The 15,221-nt window shown below is 38.8% G+C and overlaps 2 protein-coding genes across 3 annotated transcripts in view; one reads left to right on the top strand and one right to left on the bottom strand.

Moving 5' to 3' along the window:
- LOC121399529 (protein shisa-like-2B) overlaps positions 1-4,366 on the top strand; it is a 37,143-nt gene extending 32,777 nt beyond the window's left edge. Inside the window, exon 3 of the mRNA XM_041580558.1 lies at positions 4,158-4,366. Coding sequence (XP_041436492.1) covers positions 4,158-4,294 — 137 coding nt within the window. The 3' untranslated portion in view covers positions 4,295-4,366. The remainder of the gene's footprint in view (positions 1-4,157) is intronic.
- An 8,410-nt stretch (positions 4,367-12,776) lies between these two features.
- Positions 12,777-15,221, bottom strand: part of srek1ip1.S (SREK1-interacting protein 1 S homeolog) — a 28,601-nt gene continuing 26,156 nt past the window's right edge. The window contains 2 exon segments of one of the 2 annotated variants that reach the window (NM_001127830.1): positions 12,777-14,719; positions 14,722-14,765. In NM_001127830.1, the coding sequence (NP_001121302.1) occupies positions 14,679-14,719; positions 14,722-14,765 (85 nt within the window). In that variant the 3' untranslated portion in view covers positions 12,777-14,678. 2 annotated transcript variants of the gene reach the window in all.

The following is a 15,221-nucleotide window of genomic DNA, read 5'->3' as shown; positions in this document are numbered from 1 at the left end:
TTACAAGATAGTGACCCCCTGTGGCCAACTTTGAAAGCATAAATCATTTGTTTGATTAGGCTTGTGGTGCAGTAAATTCATGCTTATGTTTAGTATACAAAATACAGTATTTCTAGCCTTATTCTATTTTAGACTTTACATGCCCTTTAAGTCTACTAGAAAATTATTTAAACATTAAATAAACCCATTAGGCTGGGTTTGCTTCCAATAAGGATTGATTATATCTTAGTTTAGATCAAGTACAAGCTACTGTTTTATTATTACAGAGAAAAAGGAAATAATTTTTATGAATTAGGAGTAATTTTATAAAATAGAGCCTATGGGAGGTGGCCTCTACATAACTCGGAACTTTCTGCATAACGAGAAGGGATCCCATATCTGTATATAATATACTTTGCCAGCATACACTAGCTGCCTGTATATCATTTCTGTGAGAGCTGTCAGAATATGCATATCTAAAGCAGGTCAGCAGCCATGTGTATGTAGCGTTTTTATGTGGACCTTTTTGCTTGCCCTATCAGTGTTAGACCTTTAATTAAAAGCCAGAAACTCCAAGGGGCCCATTCACCAAGCTCGGGTGAATGAATAGAGGGAAAAAAGCTTGAATTTCGAGTATTTTTTTGTGCTCCTCGACTATCGAATTGGCGTAAATCCGCCTGAGTAGAATGATTCGAATAGATCGAGCTGAAAAACGCTGCGACTATTCGCCCATTCGATAGTCGAAGTACTGTCTCTTTTAAAAATACTTTGACTGCCTACTTCACCACCGAATTGCTTTAAAAGCCTATGGGAAAGTCCCATAGGCTTGTTTTCCAAGTTTTTGATCGAATAAAAAGGCATTCGATCGAATATTCGACCGTGCGCCTATTTGCCGGGCGAATATTCGATCGTGCGCCTATTCGCCAGGTGAATATTCGCCCATTCGACTATTCGCCAGCACGTAAATTTGCCCAAATTGCCTATTCGATTCTATTCCCCAGTTGAATTTCGAGGGATTTAACCCCTCAAAATTCGACCCTTAATACATCTGCCCCCAAAACTCTAATCCTGACTGATTACTGTATCTCAAAAACAAAGTAGCTAAAACTCACTAAGACCATTTTATCTAGGACTCCACGCTTTAAAGGAGAACCAACTCCTTGCTAATAAAAACCCCTACCCTTCTACCCTACAAAGGTACCCCAGCCTTGGTGGTAACTTTGCTATATGCCCTAACACTTTACTTACCCCTCGATGCAGATTCAGGGCATCGGAGTTCATGGGCGCTGTCTTCTTCTCTTCGGTAATCTTCGGGAATAGGGTGGCGTATCAGCGTATGCGTATTTGGAGCAATCTTCTGTTTTGCGACAACTGCGCATGCATCAAAAGTCACGGACATTGCTGAAGTGCCGGAAGAAGACCTGAAGATTTCCAAAGAGAAGAAGATGGCGTCCGTGAACTCCGATGCCCTGAATCTGCACCTAGGGCTAAATAAAGCGTTAGGGGCATTTATCAAAGGTAACACCTAGGCTGGGGGGGAGCAGGGAGGGGGATCTATGTAGAATAGGGGTAGGGATTTTTAGTAGCAAGGGTTTGGTTCTCCTTTAAAGTTCCGTCAGTTTATACTTTTCAGCTCTCGGAATTAGAAATTAATTTTCAATCAGCAGTTGCACCTTAAGCCTCCCCATTTTTTCTGGTGAACAATCTGAAAACAATTGAACTGAAAAAAGTGTTTGGAAGGTGAACAACTCCTTTGAGAATAGGGCACAGACTTGCTGGAGATTCAATAAAAATGGGGTTTCTTTGTAAATGTTTGAATGGGGACTGAGGGCTGCAACATTTTAGGAGATGAATATAAGAAATCCCTCAACAACATTAAGAGGACTCTACTTTCTAGGATTCCCCTACATTTAGCACAATAAACCCTACACATTGGCAGCATATATTGTGATTTTTGGACAGAGGAAAAGGGTAATGATCCATACACTATGGGGGTTATTTATCACAGGTCAAATTTCTAATTTATGTGAATTTTTTTTTTTTTGCTCTAATACATTTCGAATGTACTCACAACGCAAATGGGAAGTTATTTATAAAAAAAACCTCGAATGTCTAATATTCGATTGGATAGTCCCGACCTGAAGATTAGAATAGAATTAGAATAAAACTGGAATCAAGTTTTCCTCGGAAAAAAACTTGAATGTCAGCAAGGCAAATGGTTCAACGGACCTCTGCCATTGACTTGTAAATGAAGTCGGCAGGTTTTAGGGGGCAAATATTCGAATTAGAACTGTTTCCACAGTCAAGGTGTGATAAATCTCATATTTGAATTTTCATTCGAATTTGGGGATTAAAATTCGAATGTGTGAATTTTGACACAAAAAAATACAAAATTCGAATTCAAATTTACTATTCGACCCTTAATAAATCTGCCTCTAAACGTACTTGTGTCCATATGCACTTTTTGCACTCCACACCCAATGTCAAAGTTGTAAGAATAGGGCTCACATATCACTTACACACCGAACACCAATAACACCAGACAGACAGTGAAAACATTTGCTGCAGTAGTGCCCCATTTGAGACAAAGTACTAATTGTGGTGAATTGAAGTTTCGACCCCAAAACATCTGAAAATTTTAATTTACCATTTGAACCTTAATAAATCTGCTCCTTTGTTGAAAGATAAAATAAATGGGGCTATATATGAGGATGGAGGAGCTCTATATATGATGATGGAGGAGCTCTTTCCAGTCTCAGAAGAGAATCTGTGAGAAGCTGTACCACCTGGGAACTCTACCTCAATAAAGAACCTGAGGCAAGTGGCAAGTTTAAAAGACCTTTCCCAAACATCCCCTGCACGTGCTTCAAGGACAAACTGTAGAATATTCACATGAATTTATAATTTCCTTTTGAATTTTTGGTGGGTTAGATCACAGATAGATCTCCTCAGGTTATTATGACATCTCAGTTCCGTGCTCCTGGCCATACAATCAATTCTTTGTGACATCTCAAGAGCATTAAGGGGTTTATTTTTAACACATTACAATGACACCTTTAGAATATGCCGAATATGCCAGTTTAAGGAATAAATTCATACATGAGCCTGATACAACTTCCATATCACAATGACACCTTCATAACAGCAACCATCCACTGCAGTAGTGCAATAAAACCGTTACAATTAGTAATGCTCTATTCCATACATTGGCCAGCAACAGCAGCAGAAGCATTCCCTACTGAGAATGCTCAAGCTTTAAAGGATAAGTAAACCTTTAAAATAAGTGAATGTAAAATTAATGAGGGGGCTATTCTAAGCACTTTTGTCATTTACATTCATTATTTATTTTGTTTTTATTCCAAGATATTAAGGGATAAATGTACTGTTAATATGAATGAATTTTGCTACAACAGCGCCAACTGCTGGTCATTTTCCCACCAGTCTGACCAGCAAGTAGTCAAGGAAGTTGTCAGAAAGAAAGAGGCTGCTCTGATGTTCTTCTGCTTAGGAAAGATGTGAGAAACGTTCCTAATTGTTTTCCTAAGCAGAAGAACATCAGAGCAGCCTCTTTCTTTCTGACAACTTCCTTGACTACTTGGTGGTCAGACTGGTGGGAAACTGACCAGCAGTTGGCGCTGTTGTAGCAAAATTCATTCATATTAACAGTACATGTATCCCTTAATATCTTGGAATAAAAACAAAATAAATAATGAATGTAAATTACAAAAGTCATCAATTTTTTTCATCAAAATTCACTTATTTTAAAGGTTTGACCAATATCTGGCCTAATATCAACCAGGCAGGTGTTAAAATCCCAGAGAGGTAATATTAGCCAAAATTTCTGGTGGGGCAAACCAGTGGTGCACCAAGATGATACTGGGCCCCACAGGAAATTAATTTTAGTGCACTCAACATATCCAGAGGTTGTCCTCTTTAACCAATATATGTTGAAATTGCTCGTTAATTAGGGACTCATGGGTCCCCCTATACTTCCTTGGCTCCCTTGCAGCCGCAGGGTCTGCTTCCTCTGCAGTTACACCCCTGGGGAAACAATTTTCGGATGAGAGGTGCCCTTTAATTTTGTAATAATGTACATGTACATGATTAAACACAGTTAATACGAATATGGTTTTATTGCCTTTCTTTCTAACCAAAAACAATGAATATTTCTCTTTCAGACAAAGTTAAAAAAAAGGCAAAACCAGATTGTGCTGATAAACGTGCGAACTCTGAGAACGAAACCTTTCCTGATCCCGAAAGGAACGTGCAAGAGAAACTCCTGGAAATTACACAAATCAACGCTAGCAAGCTGTAACATACCAGCAATTTGGTCTTTTTATACTTTTCCTTTTTAAAGTGTTAATTATAAAATAAACGGATAATTAAAGATTTATTGTGTACCTTTTTAAAGCTTTTTCTTTTTACTTGGAGAATAGTTATTGTGCTTTCCAATGTGGAGGTTGTTTGAGTGGTTGCTGACTGCAGTCTGAGCAAAGGGGAACACATTCAGTTACATGAATGTTTTATATTATAGCTCCACCGTTCCAAAGAAACCATAGAACCCTTAGAATATCCGAATACTCAGGATCTGGGATTTCTATAATTTGGATTGCCATACCTTAAGTTTGCTAAAAATAATTTCCAACATGAAGTTTATCTTTCATTTAAAAATAAAAATTCGACCCAACTCCCAACCAAGATTTGGCTTAATATACTAAAACATTTTATGTGCGGGAAAAGTCATGTATAAACTTGCGTCAATTTGAATTGTGCAACTTTTTCAAATTGTCGCCTGAAAACCACCATTTTTTAAAACCTGCATCAAACAGCCCAAAACCCTCGAACATCGCAAAGGCAAAAAACATCTTCCAACTGTAAAAGGAACATCTGCCACTGACTTTTACATGACTCTGACAGGTTTTAGTTGGAGTATTTTCTGAATTTTAGCAGCTTTGGAGCATAATAAATCTCAAAAAATTTGAGATTTTTTTTTCTAAAAATTTGAATTTTCCCCTTAAAGGGGTGGTTCACCTTTGAGGTAACTTCTAGTATGTTATGGATGTCCAATTCCTAGCCACTTTGCAATTGGTCTTAATTATTTGTATTTTATAGTTTTTGAGTTTATAGTGGTTTTCCTTCTTCTTCTGACTTTTTCCAGCTTTCAAATGGGGGTCTCTGACCCCATCTAAAAAACAAATTCTCTGTAAGGCCACAATTACTCATCTTTCAATTCAGGCCTTCCCTTATTCATTTTCCATTTTCATGTTCAAACCAATGCATGGTTGCTAGGGTAAATTGGACTCTAGCAACCAGCAAAACCTAGAAACGGTAAACTGCTGAATAAAAAGCTAAATAACTCAAAAACCCAAAATAATAAAAAATTGAAAAACAATTGCAAATTGTCTCAGAATATCACTCTCTACCATTAAAATAAAAGGTAACTCGAAGGTGGTCAAAAATCTTGACCAGAAAAATTTGAAGCTTAATAAATAGGCCCCTAATTAAACCCAATAGGCTGGTTTTGCTTCCAATATTAATTATATATTAGTTGGGATCAAGTACAAGCTACTGTTTTATTATGAAAGAGAAAAATTAAATCATTTTGAAAAAATTTAATTATTTGATTAAAATTCAGTCTATTGGAGACGGCCTTCCCATAATTCGGAGCTTAGCAGTTAGGTTTACAGGAGGGTGTCTGTCCCCCATTGAATTGGACTTTCATTATCCTTTAAATTTTACTTTAATACTCAACCAGCCGTACTCAAATAATGTATTCCACTAGTCATTACTAGTACTTATTTTAATTATTTAACCTGCAATTAACCTAACTCTGGAAAAAGTACATTTCCTTGAAACTTGCTACTGCCAATGACTTTGACATAACACCATAACTGCATTGTTCACAGGCTGCTGCTGTGGACAAAAAAAATCTACTTTGGTGCAGGGAATGGGTTAAACGGGTAAGTGTTTCCTAAGATCATTGGCTTGAGCATTCAATTGTCAGAATTCTAACTAAAGATGAACACCAAGAATTCAAAAACATTAGTTGCATTGCAATGCTGGGGTCCTGAGTTTGACTCTGGCCTGGGCAGATATATATGTTCCCTTCACATGGTAGCCAGTAGAAAAAGAAACTTGTATTTTTCCACCCACACTACAGATATTGGTAAAAGTAACAGAATTGTATTTTGTGGATAGGCAGGGAATGAGGAATATTTTTTTTAAAGAATTGCATAAACAGTTACATACATAGTTACATAGTGACATAGTTACATAGGGTTGAAAAAAGACAAAGTCCATCAAGTCCAACCCCTCCGAATGAAAACCCAGCATCCATACACACACCCCTCCCTACTTTTAATTAAATTCTATATACCCATACCTATACTAGCTATAGAGTTTAGTATCACAATAGCCTTTGATATTATGTCTGTCCAAGAAATCATCCAAGTCATTCTTAAAGGCATTAACTGAATCAGCATCACAACATCACCCGGCAGTGCATTCCACAACCTCACTGTCCTGACTGTGAAGAACCCCCTACGTTGCTTCAAATGAAAGTTCTTTTCTTCTAGTCTAAAGGGGAGGCCTCTGGTACGGTGATTCTCTTTATGGGTAAAAAGGTCCCCTGCTATTTGTCTATAATGTCCTCTAATGTACTTGTAAAGTGTAATCATGTCCCCTCGCAAGCGCCTTTTTTCCAGAGAAAACAACCCCAATCTTGACAGTCTACCCACATAATTTAAGTCTTCCATCCCTCTAACCAGTTTAGTTGCACTTAGTCTCTGCACTCTCTCCAGCTCATTTATATCCCTCTTAAGGACTGGAGTCCAAACTGCCCCCATACTCCAGATGAGGCCTTACCAGGGACCTATAAAGAGGCATAATTATGTTTTCATCCCTTGAGTCAATGCCCTTTTTATACAAGACAGAACTTTATTTGCTTTAGTAGCCACAGAATGACACTGCCCAGAATTAGACAATTTGTTATCTACAAAAACCCCTATTTCTGCACAATTTAGTATCATCTGCAAAAATAGAAACATTACTTTCAATGCCCACCTCCAGGTCATTAATAAACAGTGAGCTATATAAATAATAATAATTTTAAATTCAAAGTGTTTCCTGTGCAAGTAACATGAGCAGAGAAAAAAGCGGAACATAAGGGCACATGTACTATAGGTTCGCAAGTTCAGTGAGTGCAATTTTGAGATTAATTGCCATGTTTTTTTTTCATACAACCCACTGTGAGTATTTTCCCAAAATTCCAGTGCCATTGTGGTTGCATGGGAGACGATGCACTGCAACTGCTTCCAATTCAACATAATTAACACTTTGTCTCAAATTTGGTGCTACTGTGGAAAATATTTTCACCGTCTGTCTGGTATTATTGGTGTTCAGTATGCGAGTGACACGGGAGCCCTATTCTTATGGCTTTGATATTGGGTGTGGAGACTGGAGGCGGTGGGACTGTAGCTCCAGCACAAAACCTATAAGAAAGTGCAAGGAGTACATTTGGACACAAGTACTTTTAGGGGCAGATTTATCAAGGGTCGAATTGAAAATTTGAATTTTCAATTTTTTTTGGTGTCAACATTCACACATTTTTAATTTGAATGTAAATGCAGATGTGACATTAATCACACCTCAACCATGGAAACAGTTCTAATTTAAATATTCGCCACCTAAAACCTGCCAAGATAATTTACAAGTCAATAGCGGAGGTCTGTTGAACCATTTGAATATGCTATTGGCTTCCTGACATCCAAGTTTTTTTTCGGAGGGAGAACACGATTCAAATTCGATTCGAATTCAATTTGAATTTTCATATCGAGACTATTAGAATTTTTTCTTAAATAACCTCCCAAATCGAGTTGTGAGTATAATCGATTTTATTAGCGTTAAAAAAAAAATTCACATACATTTGACCTTTGATAAATCTGGACAAATACAAGAGTCCTCTGCACTCAACCCATTATCAATATATTTAAGACAGAGACATTTTGTGCATACTGCTACTGAAAAATGCCTTACCCTTTAAACAAAACAGGGATTGTTTGTCCATATATTGCAATATATTTAAGCTGGCCAACTACGTCAAAGTCATCCCATATCTGGCCAGTCCTACGCTCAATTTTATCTGATTCATTAAGAATTCTATTGCTTCATTATACATTTTATAAAAGGGACGACTACGTTTTACCTGCAACTTACTTGCTGCTTTCAAAGTAAAACTCCCAAACTTGGCTGCCCTTTTATTAGACACCAGTGGGATCACCTGACTATAGCTGGGAAGGGTGGGAGCTACAACATGGAGCTGGTCACTGCTCCTGTATAAACTATAACAAACAAGGGAAAGTTGTGCTCACCACTAATTTTTAAAACCATTAGGCGGGGTGCAATGAGGCTGTGACCACAAATTTTGTGGTCACAGCCTCATTGCACCCCGCCTAATGGTTTTAAAAATTAGTGGTGAGCACAACTTTCCCTTCTTTGATAAATCTGCCCATTAATGTAAGTGGTTTTATGCACAACGGAGTACGGGTAATTGTAGGGACTTGTGTATATGAGCCTTATAATATATAATATAGGCAAAATAATTTTCATGATAGTCCACCTTAATCAAAGATACCCCCTTCCTAATCACCCCATGATGGGGTTGGGCTGCACATGAAACATAGCTACTCTACAACACCTGATCCCTGGCAGCCTTGAAAAATAAAGAAATTATGGAGGAGAAGTAAAGCAATTCAGCTAGAAAGTGTCTGAACTAGTACAATGCATTCATCCTTTTATGTGAGCAATTACATTGATACATCACGCTGATGAACCATAATCATCTCCTTGAGTGAATTTCCCTCTTTTACTAAGTGAACTATGAACAGTGATGTATAGAGATAAGGTGGACAATAGTTCTCATAATTTGCAACCAAGCTAAAGTGTATTCTGTGTACAAGGGTCATTTAAAAAAAATAATTAATTACCAGATAAGCTTTGACACGCTGATAGAAGAAACATTTTAAATACAATAAAATACAAATTGTGAACATTTTCTGAAATAATCGAGTTACTCTTCATTATTCCCTTCTCTGTCTTTCTACATGCCGTAGTCGGTGTAGTTTTCTTTGGTGGACGGTTATGTCTTATGCATCAATGGTCTGAGCTCCCTTTGCCTAGACGATGTATTAGAGCTAACTGTCATGCAAAAAACTAGCACATACAGTAGCTGCAAGTGGAGAGATACATAGTTGAAAGGGAGATAGCAAAGATTAACTTTATTATTCTCCCTTCCCCAAGCTGCAGCCTTTAGTCCTTTATCTACAGCACTGGTGAAAAGGTGCCAATCTGATGGGCAAGGATACAAACTGAGGATGAGTGCTTTTTTTTTGTCTGGAACTATAGGAGAGAGATTGCAATGACCATGTGTTCATTGGTCTTCTTCTACCAGAGGCTTGTGAGTTTGAGGGTTCTGCGCTAGTGATGTGCGGGTCGGGTTTTTGCTGATAGGCACCCGCCCGATATCCCATCACCCGCCCGAGCCCGACTTCTGGTTTCCTGTTATAGACCCGTGCCGCCCGAAGATGATGTCACAAAAGAGGCACAGCAAAGAGGTGTGCGGCTATAAAACTGGAACCCGGAAGTCGGCTCAGTGTCGGACTGGCCCACTGGGATACCAGGAAAACTCCCGGTGGGCACAGATGTCAGTGGGGCCAAATGCTGCTAAACTTTTGGCCTATTTCATGGCCATTCCCTATTTCTATGACAACAAAGTGTCTAAATAGGTGGAATAATAGATTATAGTATGTAAAGAAAAGAGACCAGGAGAATAGAGGTTGAGTGAGGAGAGGAAGAAAATTGGACTGAGGGTGGGCCCCTGGTCTAAAAACTTTTGGTTGGCCCCAGGTCTAAGGTTTTTTGGTGGGCCCCTGGTGTCCCAGTCCGACACTGCCAAGACTCAATTAAAAAAAATGTAAATAATAAATACAATTTACGTAAAGTTTATTTTGCTTAGCTAACATGACAAAAAAAAGTATTTGGAATTATTTCTTAGGGTGACAGGTCCCCTTTAAAAAAGCAAATAAAGTGCAAAATCCTTATAATAGCTTATAGCACACACACAAATGCATTGGGAACACTGTACATTCTATTCCAAATCAAAAGATGAGGAAACATTTTTTAGTATAAACTGAACATATTTCAAGATTTTACTTTCCTTTGAATGACTGAACTAATATTTAGTTGTATAATCAGTGTTTGTGAGAACTGCTGCACATCTGTGTTACATGGAGTCCATCAACTTCTGGCACCTGTTACATTCCACAATTCTTCTGCATTTCTTGTTTTTTACTCAAAAACAGCATTTTTTATGTCACCCCAAGTTTTATATTGGATTAAAGTCCAGGGATTGGGCTGGTGACTCCATAACGTCAATCTTGTTGTTCTGAAATCAATATGTTGCTCATTTACTGGTGTGTTTGGGGTCGTTGTCTTGTTGAAACTCCCATTTCAAGTATCTTCAAGTATTTAGATGTATTGAAACTGATCCATGATCCCTGGTATGTGATAAATAGTATGAGAAACATCTCATATCATAATCCTTGTGCCACCGGCTTCACTCTGTACTGTGACTTCAATTCAGTGTTTGGGACTCGTCTGATAAACCGTCTGTGGGCCCCTAGACCCAAAAAGAACAATCTTGCTTTCATCAGTTCACAAAATGTTGCACCCATTCTCTTTAGGACAGTCTAAATGTTCTTTGGCAAACTGTAAGCTCTTCAGCACGTCTTTTTTTCAACAATGGGACTTTACCGGGCCTTCTTGCCGATAGCTTGGCTTCACACAGGGACGAGCCAAGCCAGCCAGCCAGGTGCCCTAGGCAGGCCGGCTTTGTCACTCCTCACTCCCGGTGGCATGTGTGAATGAATGCTCTTGCTAGCACTACGGAAGAGGAGAAATGGATTGCTTAAAATAAGTGGGAGCAAGGTCTCAGGCTAGGGGTAGGCTACAGAAAAGGTCAGTACCTTCCTGTTTTTTCACAGAATGAATGAGCTCACTAATTGAACTCCACACTGCTATTATTTGGAACAAGCTATTATTATTTGGAACACTGCTGTTATTTGGAACGAGCCTCAATTAATAATCCAGTTACACAAAATCAGCAGCAGAATGTCATGACTGTTGGGTCTGGTGGTTTTCTATTACTCTACTACTAGTAAATTATTTGCCAAGTAGAAATATCATTTCAACCAAAAACATTGATTGATCAAGTTAGTGATGATGGACTGCTATTATTCTGAACACAACTGTATGGTGTCTGCATCTTACACATTGCCAATATATGTGTCTCTGAGGGTTCTCTGCACACTCTGTACCTTGTGTTCTGTTTCGTGCAGTAGATTCCTCCTTGTATGGATCCGGCGCTGCTATGATCAGTGACTCAGTGCCGTCTTTAAGTCCAGTGCATTTATAAATGACCCTATATGTAAAGAGCCAGGTGGGTGTCTGTAGCAGGGAAGCTTATGAAGGAAATGGTAAAGCATAAGATATTAAATTAATTTCAAATCACAATGCTAAGAATATGTCAAATTCGCTTTTGACATACCAGGCAAATGTAATCACATTCAATGGTGAGTAAAAATCTAGCCACAGGCAAACTCTTTCCAAATGAAGCATTTTATGACTAGTGCTGAACTTATTGTTGGTGTGCTTTTATACTGAATCCTGATGTTGAAAAGACATTCCTTGTTCTTTAAGGGGCATATTTAACAAAATTTGCTTGATTTCAGAAAAAAAAATGGCATAAAATTGTGGGGGAAAAAGACTTTGTTACTAACATGCTTGAAACGAGATTGCCATTGTGAATACATTTTTCCCTTAATTTAATTTCATTATAGCCAAATGATACTTAATTTCTCAGAGGTGAACTGCACATCTGCTCCGCTCTTGATTCTCTCCCCGTTGTTGCCAGTCAACCATATTGACTCTTGTAGAAGGACATGCTCAGTCTATAGCTTTTCAAATAGCAATGTCCTTGAGAAACGCTTGTGCTTCAATATACTGTATTATTAGAAAAAAATTATAGGAAGCCAGTATTTTCAGCAATTTAAAGGGATACTGTCATGGGGAAATTTTTTTTTTTCAAAATGAATCAGTTAATAGTGCTGCTCAAGCAGAATTCTGCACTGAAATCCATTTCTCAAAAGAGCAAACAGATTTTTTTATATTCAATTTTGAAATCTGACATATTGTCAATTTCCCAGCTGCCTCAAGTCATGTGACTTGTGCTTTAAACTTCAATCACTCTTTACTGCTGTACTGCAAGTTGGAGTGATATCACCCCCTCCCTCCCCCCCCAGCAGCCAAACAAAAGAACAATGGGAAGGTAACCAGATAGCAGCTCCCTAACACAAGATAACAGCTGTTCCCTCCGTTGAATGGCCGGCGCTGCTAGCGAGGAATAATTTGCGTGACGATTGGTGTGTATGGGGCTAACACCCAAAGTCTCGCGATAGCTGCGACCAGGAAGGGATCGCTGAACGCCGCAGGGAGCTCCGCCATAACCGCTTCTCCATTTGAATAATTACAAGATAACAGCTGCCTGGTAGATCTAAGAACAACACTCAATAGTAAAAACCCATGTCTCACTGAGACACATTCAGTTACATTGAGAAGGAAAAACAGCAGCCTGCCAGAAAGCATTTCTCTCCTAAAGTGTGTTTTGAAAAAAAATGTTTTCCGATGACAGGATCCCTTTAATGGCGCAATAGCAGCAGGAAAAGATGCAATTAAGACAAAAGAATAGTAATGCTTTTTATTACCAAAAAACATAACAATATGGGGACATGTATCTACGGAATACAAACACGATGTCGGATTTATTATAGCAATAAAACATATGCCTACTGCAAGGAATAAGAAAAATACTTTTAATAAAACTGTACCAAAACGCAAAGCCACTTTAGATTTTAATATCACTCTTTAAAAAGAAAATAGACACCACTGATCATCGTTCAAGGGAAAAATAAGAACAGATATTCCCTACTGTGGGGGAAAAAAAAGGAAGCCAGGTGCCTTGGTTACAAGTACGATTTACATTTAAATTGAATTAATATTTTCATTACCCTGGAGTTTTTCAGTATCTACCCGGCACATGAATTAACCAGCAGCTTTTCTGAACAGAAGGAAAGTGATTATAACCGTTTCCATTCTTAAACCCATTCCTTTCGTTTGCCTTCAGTAAAATGTAAATAAAGCTCCAATTTTCTTAGGCATATGAGCAAATGAACGTCATTAACGATGCTTTATGGGATGGATTTAAAGAACTAATTAGGAAATAGATCCAGGACTGGTAATGATTATGCACTCAATGCGCTCGCTCATGTACATACGCGCTGAACACGAGAAAGCAACGAACATAAAGCAAATGTATTAAGATCAATGGTCATGATCAAAGAGCAGGTGGTGCTAATATGATGTTTTATACTATAGTAGCAAAGTGCCCAGAGCTGCTAGGGACATACTCAATACATAAAAAGGTGCATAGAATCATGCCAATTTCTAAAGCAGTGTAGAGAGTTTATATTCAGTTTTGCCCTATGCACGAGCCCCTTCCCCACACCTGCATGGGTTTACTCACCAACTAAACTGTGGACCCATGTGACCAGATGTGACGTCACTCCAGGTAGATAAACCAGGTAAGGGAAAAAATAGGGATGCGCTGAATCTAGGATTCGGTTCAGGATTTGCCCTTCAGCAGGATTCGGCCGAATCTTTCTGCCAGGCTGAACCTGCATATGCAAATTAGGGATGGTCAGGGTCGGACTAGGGGGCCCGGGGCCCACTGGGACTGCTGTTAGGACCCCCTAAGGCCCCTCTCTCAGCGCGCATGCATGGAGGCGCTCATGCACGAATGGCACCCTGCGCATGCACGGACGTCTTCGGGAGAAGGGGTCTGGTACGGTGGGGGCCCATGAGGGTCTGGGCCCACCGGGTTTTTTCCCGGTATCCCGCCGGGCCAGTCCGACACTGGAGACAGGGAGGGAAATCTTGTGACTTTTCGTCACAAAACAAGGAAGTAAAAAAATGTTTTCCTCTTCCTACCCCTAGTTTGCATATGCAAATTAGGATTCGGTTCAGTATTCGGGCCGTTTCTTTCACGATTTAGGAGTTCCAAAATACTGGATTCGGTGCATCCCTAGAAAAAAACTCACTAGATTGGGGAGTGCGAGATAGACCCACAGCTGAACCGGATACCAAGCAGGGAACCCATGGACCACCCACCTGGTTGGTGAATTGGGAACTTTCAACCGGACACCCAACCCGTTATTAACTATTCTGTAGGTACCTGATCCACTGCAGGTTTTTGTTACATATTTTTATGAATTACATTCATTATGTTGCTTAGAATGCTGGAACAATTTGTGGCCTTAAATTGTCCAATCAATCAAATACTTGGTCATCTGATAGAAAATTCATGCCTTGCTTTGCATTAAGTGTTGGGTTATAAACTAAAGTAGCAAATAGTGACAGTATAACTTTTAACGATGAAGGAAGCAATGATCTATTCTGTACAGTGTTGCAGGTATACAGGTACATGTCAGTCGCTGCTGGATGATTGGCTGGTGCTGGATGATGAAGATGATGATGAACGACGCTCACATTTCCCTTTTCTCTTATCTTTCTTGTGCTGCTTTACCTTTTTAGATTTCTTTGCTTTTTTTTCTTTTTTTTGACTTTTTCGTTTTTTGGCTTTTGAGTTGTCATCAGATTCACTTGATGAATGAGATCTTGAAAAGATAAGAAAAAAATATGTAGAAACAAAAATAAAGCAAACAACAAAGTAACATGTATAGGTTTCAACTTACATACAAATTCAACTTAAAGGGGAACTCCACACAAACATAACTTAAGCTTTTTGAAAAGTAAATGCAATTTCAAGCAACTTTGCAATATACATCAATTAAAAAAATATGCAGACTTTTCATGATTTTGAATGGTTTCTGACAGTTCCCTAAGCCTAGCCCCCTGCTCTCCTGCTCATCTGTCTGACTACTTTGCAGAGCTGTCTGACTACTGTAACTTTGTATCAAAAGCAATCTGTCCTCAGCCTGCATCCTCCAAACCCCACAATTCCCTGCACACGTGATTTCAATAAGGAAAGGAACATCATAGTGCAATGCATTGTGGGTTATGTAGTTCCTGCATGCTGTCTGTAAGCTGTGGAGAAGTTGTTACATTTTGTA

Source organism: Xenopus laevis, chromosome 1S (assembly GCF_017654675.1).
Source record: "Xenopus laevis strain J_2021 chromosome 1S, Xenopus_laevis_v10.1, whole genome shotgun sequence".
Taxonomy (NCBI): domain Eukaryota; kingdom Metazoa; phylum Chordata; class Amphibia; order Anura; family Pipidae; genus Xenopus; species Xenopus laevis.
Note: the sequence above shows the minus strand (reverse complement) of the source record. Positions and strands in the feature narration are given on the sequence as shown.